Source organism: Pteropus alecto, unplaced genomic scaffold (assembly GCF_000325575.1).
Source record: "Pteropus alecto unplaced genomic scaffold, ASM32557v1 scaffold106, whole genome shotgun sequence".
In the NCBI taxonomy this organism is placed as follows: domain Eukaryota; kingdom Metazoa; phylum Chordata; class Mammalia; order Chiroptera; family Pteropodidae; genus Pteropus; species Pteropus alecto.
In genome coordinates, this window is record NW_006442103.1 from 17862518 (window position 1) to 17868517 (window position 6000).

Here is a 6000-nt window from a genome sequence, read left to right on the forward strand (position 1 = left end):
GTTTCCTCTAAGCAACATATCGTTAGGTCTTGCTTTTTTTATCCAGTCTGACAGTCCCTCCTGTTTAATGAATACGTTTAGACCAGGAGTCAGCCATCTGCAGCCCACAGGCCAAATCCAGCCACCACCTGCTTTTGTAAATAAAGTTTTATTGGAACACAGCCAAGCCCACCCACCTACACATTGTCTGTGGCCACGCCCACACAGCGGTGGCGGAGTTCCCCAACTCCTGGGTTATGCCGTTTGCATTTAATGTGATTGTTGGTTTGATTGGGTTAAAACAACCATAATTCTATGTTTTTTATTTGTGTCATCTTTTCCTTTTTCCCTTTTATTTCCCTGCCTTTTTGATTAATTGAATGTTTTTTGTAATTCCATTTGATCTCCTTTGCTGGCTTATGAGCTGCGACTCTTTTTTTGTTGTGATTGTTTTTAGAGCATTCAGAAAATAACCCCGAGAATTAAATTCCTTGACTCTCACACTGACTTCACTGACCAGGTTGTTTGTTACCTTTCTGGCTCCTGATAATGTCATATGTCATAGCCTATCCCCCTTCACTCTTTACAGAAAAGAGAGAAAGGGTAGATCAAGACTTTTGTTTGCCAGATGTGACTAGCCAAAGCAGATTTCTTACGTACGATGCACACTGAGAGTAGAATTGCATTTTTAGGAACATCCACCTATAAGATACATGGGTGATGAATTCATTATTTCAAATCACTTTTTGCAATAGTGCTCATTGAGATGCTCTAATGTAAAGATCTATATCTCTGCAGGCAACCATTAATATCGTTTTTGACCGAGTTGGGAAAACCGATCCTGTCACCAGAGGCATCGAGATCACTGTGAATTATCTGGGGATCCAATTCGATGTAAGAGTTATATCGAGATCCTGGTTTTTTTTTTTATTTCTTTCTATTTTATCTGCTATAAATTACAATCGTTAAGAGTCTAATTCCTTACTATAGGGATTAGCATCTGTTTTGGTTCTTCCCACTCTGTATATTTCGACATTCATATGGCAGATTTGTGAAGGGCATAAAACTATAGTTAATGACCGGTGCGTGCTGGTTATTTCTGCAGTGCCTCCTGGCTTCTCCGTAGCCAGCTACCGCTCCCCAGTCCTCCCCATCGAATATTCAGACACCTCTCTCTCTCATTCTCGATGAGATCTTCAAACACACAGCTTACCTTTGATTTCTCTGGTAGAAAATTAACTACTAATTACTGTTCTTTGTTAGCACTGAAATGATTTCTGCTGTAAAACAATTATCTTTATCAGTTAATGTGGACTCTGAGCTAACGGCGGTGACTGTAACATGTGCACCAGTTTTTTTAGTCTTTGCAACTGCTTTGTCACCCCACCGTCGCTTAAACACTCTTGTACCAGTTCAAGTTTAATGTCTTCATCTGTAGAATAGAATATTTTCCAGGTATAAATATGGCCAGTGTGGCGTTCCTTGTCCCTGTGAGGGCCTTTTGCCCGTGCCGTGGTCATGGCCACAGACTGCATGCCACCCCCAGCCGCCCGTCTCAGCTGGGCCGCCCGTCTCAGCTGGGCCCAAAAGGCACTTTGCATAAACTGAAAGCGAACCAGAGAAAATTGAGCTCCAGCCTTTAAGAAACAGCTCAAAGCGCACGTTTTTTTGATGATAGACCAGCAGCATCTCCTGCTTCACATGACGGAGCATGCTCTCGCTGTCTTTCAAGCAGTATGCAGGTCATACTGTGTTTTCCTCTTTTAAATGTTTTACCGGGCTACATTTTAGAGATGCTCTTCCTTATCAGGGCTTTCAGATGCTCTTCAGTTGCTGGGTTCCACCTGTGATTTATTTATATACTTTATATAATTCGTAATTCTGGATATAATCTTTTAGAAGTTAGTAATAGCAGCTCTCCCTCAGATACTTTTCAGAACTGAATCAAGCACAGGGTCCCAAAGCTGCCTGTCACTGTGAAGCAGTCCAAAAGGAGAAAAAGTATCATCATCATTTGATTCAAACTGAAGGTCAGCTGCTTCCTAGACCATGGCTGGGAATGTCTGTATATTCTTTTATTATAAAAAGAAAAATTCTTAAAGTCTTAGATGATCAGACAACTGTCATTCACAATATTAAAAATAATCAAGCTGCTCTTTGATTTCCTTGTAATTCATGCTTTTCACTTATCACACTGAAGCTCTGTCACGACTGTTTTTTCTGATTTATGAGTGTTATTTTCATCACTGCAGTTGCCTCCTGTCCTGAAGTCTTGATTCAGTCTGCTAATAAAGATGTCCCCTGCGGCCTTCCTGTAGGTGTTTTAGTTGTCACTTACTCGCTTTCCTCCCTACTTAAATTTTTTTTTAAATCAGGTAGGGCTTAATGAAGTCCCCTCTCGCAGTCACAGAGGCCATCAGAGTTGTACCTTCTTAGCCTTCACATCTCTCGAACAAAGATTTAACAGATTTTTTTTTCCCTATTACGGTGGCAGGTGAAGTTCTGGTCCCAACATATTTCCTTCATCCTCGTTGGAATAATCATCGTCACATCTATCAGAGGATTGCTGATCACTCTTACCAAGGTATGTTGTGTCACGGACTTAAAGAGTACTTATTTAATTACATGTGGTTCCATGAAATGATTTTACCTAATGATCTCTGCCTTCTGAGATCTCAGACAACAGTCACAAATATTTCAGAGACATACAACAGAATTTTAAAAAGTTAAACTAATGTATAAATTGATGATGTATTTATGTCATATACCACTCGGATATGTACAGTTAGCAAAGGTCATAGAGTGAGACCAGGGTCTGCTTTGTTGACTCTGTCCCCGGCATCTGGAACAGAACCCGGCACGGGGTAGGCAGGCACTCAGCAGATGCCGGAATGAAGGCGCTGGGTCTCTGAGGTTGGCGTAACTGACAGCCACTTGTCAGGAGGATGTGGAATTCGGAGAAGCAGGATGTTCAGCTGTTTTCTCATCAACATAGGAAAGCTCCACGGAAGGTAAATCCTCTGGTAGAAGAGGTAGAGATTCCAAGATCCAAGAGTTCAAATAAAGAGGAGGTTGGGAGAGGAGGAGACGGGACCCTCAGGCATCTAAGACAATTTTGGAAAGAGCTCAGGAGCCTCGTAACAATCACACGGGCTCGGAGTAGCTTACAGCGACGGTCCTGCGTGTGACGTGGTTTCTGAGAAGTTTGATAGCGATTGGGATCCTTCCATGTTATGCTGTGATACGTAAACCACCACCAGCTGCCCGTGGGAGAGCTGTCCCCGGATGGTTTCCCAGCCGTCCGGACAGCCTCAGTCATGGGAGCTGTTCCGTACGGGACCGTGGCACAGAAGGGACACTTCATTAGATGTCAGCCATGCTACTCGATGCTCTTGACGCAGGAGTCTAGCAGAGCTGCGCAAACCCACCTCCTCTCCCTTTCTTGACAGTTCTTCTACGCCATCTCGAGCAGTAAGTCTTCCAATGTCATTGTCCTGCTGTTGGCACAGATAATGGTAAGTTTAGCAAACTTGCTTCCCGTTTACAATGGCAAAATGCCAGAAGTGTGTGGTTTGCTCTTAAGTGTTTTAACCACTTCCTCCCACCCGTCCCTCACTGCATTCGGAGTGAATTCTGGGTCTCCGTGTGCGGCTTCCAGGGCATGTACTTCGTGTCGTCCGTGCTGCTGATCCGGATGAGCATGCCGCTGGAGTACCGTGCCATCATCACGCAGGTCCTCGGAGAGCTGCAGTTCAGCTTCTACCACCGCTGGTTCGACGTCATCTTCCTGGTCAGCGCTCTGTCCAGCATACTCTTCCTCTACCTGGCTCACAAACAGGCACCGGAGAAGCATATGACGCCTTGAACTCATACCTGTCACAGACTGCTAACAGGCCAGTGGCGTCAGAATTTGGATGTAAGAGGGAAAAAACGGAGGGGACCGGGGCCTGGTATTTTTTAAGCCAACAAACGCTAGGGTAGCACACGCTGCCTGCAGCTCTGCCTTCCGCGTCAGACGGTACTGTGACCGTGAAGCCAGTATGCAGCCGAGAGCAGCCTGCGTGGGTCCCAGGAGGGTGCAGCGTCAGGGGGTGGGCGGGAAGGAGCTAGGAGACTGCGGGGTGGGGAGATCGTGGGGACACACGGGACCCCCACAGCAGGAGCCGTCTAAGGCAGCTGGGCCGGACACGGAGGACTGCTAAGTCAAGGTTCACATGGATGGAGAAGGTCACGGCTTTCCCTCGAGACTTTCATTAAAATTGGAGATGGTGATGCTTTGGCCTCAACTTCATTTTACCGGATAGCTCGGGGTTACACTCGTGGGATCCAGCGCGAGTTGACATCCACCCGCCCTTCCCCAGCCCCCGCCCCGTTAAAACAAGCACGAGGGTATCGTTCTTTTCTGGGGATGGGATGGGACGGGATGAGGTGCAACTAAAACAGATTCCAGCAAAAGAGACTTCCAGTATGCCATTTTTCTTGATTTACTTCTGACTTGATGTTATTTAAAAGTGAATCGCTTTACATTCAATTCAGTGATGTCTCGCTTTTTTCTTTCTACCTGCCCCTCGTGCTGTGGGTAAAGCAAAGAGTAACTAACTGGAATAAGTCACCCGATTTCTTCACCTATAAAAGGTAGGTGTTGGAAAATGTTTAGAACACTCAGAAAGGCAATTTAAGAAAATCCTGAATTTTATTACCAGATAGTCTCTATTGATTACTAAGATCGTATTCTGAATTTTATCATTTTGGGTTTCTAGAGGCAAAACAAAGGTCAAAGCATAGAAAGTTTACCAAAAACCAAAGCGCTGTCTAACCTAAGGTTAGGTCAGCTGACAGGGAAGATTCAAAGCATACCCAAAAGGCACTTTTAAGGGCATTTATTTTAGCAATCACAACATCCTTTAAAAAGCATAAATTGAATTTGCTTATCTGCTCAGATCCTTTAATCAGCAGCTCTCACACACACAGATTTATGAATCACCTTTGGCGCTCAAAGAGTCTGCGGAAGGAAGAGAGGTCATCATACAGAGAAATGTAGTTCAGTTGATGCTTGAGAGAGATCTCATGAAAAAAATCTGGCTCCCGCCTCAATTTTCCCTAAGTCAACCATAAATAAGCCAGCTGCAGAAGCCGCCCCTGAGACAAAGGACAACAGAAGACAATCACACGTGCTGAACTGGCTTCCGCAGGCGTCCTCTGACGGACAGCAAACGGGTGGCAGCTCCTTCCTTGGGAAAGGCTTCCTATTAAATACCCAGAAACCGCTAGCAGCCAAAGCCGTCACTCGTTCTGATCACATCTCTGTGTCTTCAGAGTTGGAGGAATGAGAGGCTGTACTGGGGGCCTGTGCAAAGGAGAACAAAGGGTCCGTGAGCAGAGTGAGCATCAGGACGTGGATGACTCTTCGAGAGCTGCGTGACTTAAGTCAGGGACGAGAGTCACTTCCCGGAGGCCAGGTGACCTGCTTCTGTGTTGGGCTTCGTTTCCAGCTTGCTGGTTGGCACTAACAAATTTGTTAATGTTTCTATTTCTTTTCTGTAAAGCTACCATAGTCCTGTCATTGACTCCCTAGAGCGATATCATAGGATTCTTAAGACGGCTAGTGTCTTTGTTAAGCGATTCAGAATATGGTCAATGGCTATGGTCTGAATGTTTGTATCCCCCCCACCAAATTCATATGTTAAAATCCAAGGCATTGGGCGGGGGGCCTTTGGCAGGCGATTAGGTCGAGAGGACAGAGCTGGGATCCGTGTCATAAAAGAAGAGGATGCCCAGACCTCCCAGCCCCTACCCGCCTCTGAGGGCAGAGTGAGAACGCGCCGTCTACACCCCGGAAGAGGGTCCTCACCAGAACCCGAACCTGGTGGAGTCACAATCTCGGACTTCCTGCCTCCAGAAATGTGAGAAATAAATGCTGATGTTTATAAGCCACTCACTCGGTGGTATTTTGTTGTAGCAGCCCAAACACGCGCGCACACACACGCACACACACACCCCCGCTAAGTGACAGCACTGGCA

At 45.8% G+C, this 6000-nt stretch overlaps 2 protein-coding genes across 4 annotated transcripts in view; one reads left to right on the top strand and one right to left on the bottom strand.

The window, feature by feature from the left end:
- Nucleotides 1–4510, top strand: part of LOC102894424 (Golgi pH regulator) — a 37282-nt gene extending 32772 nt beyond the window's left edge. For 2 of the 3 annotated variants that reach the window (XM_006919700.3, XM_025052282.1), the window contains 4 exons: nt 778–873; nt 2474–2563; nt 3429–3494; nt 3638–4510. In XM_006919700.3, coding sequence (XP_006919762.1) covers nt 778–873; nt 2474–2563; nt 3429–3494; nt 3638–3844 — 459 coding nt within the window. In that variant the 3' untranslated portion in view covers nt 3845–4510. The remainder of the gene's footprint in view (nt 1–777; nt 874–2473; nt 2564–3428; nt 3495–3637) is intronic. The other variant, XM_025052281.1, reaches the window with a different exon arrangement.
- A 781-nt stretch (nt 4511–5291) lies between these two features.
- Nucleotides 5292–6000, bottom strand: part of PDZK1 (PDZ domain containing 1) — a 21434-nt gene continuing 20725 nt past the window's right edge. The window contains exon 9 of the mRNA XM_025052302.1: nt 5292–5326. Coding sequence (XP_024908070.1) covers nt 5292–5326 — 35 coding nt within the window. The remainder of the gene's footprint in view (nt 5327–6000) is intronic.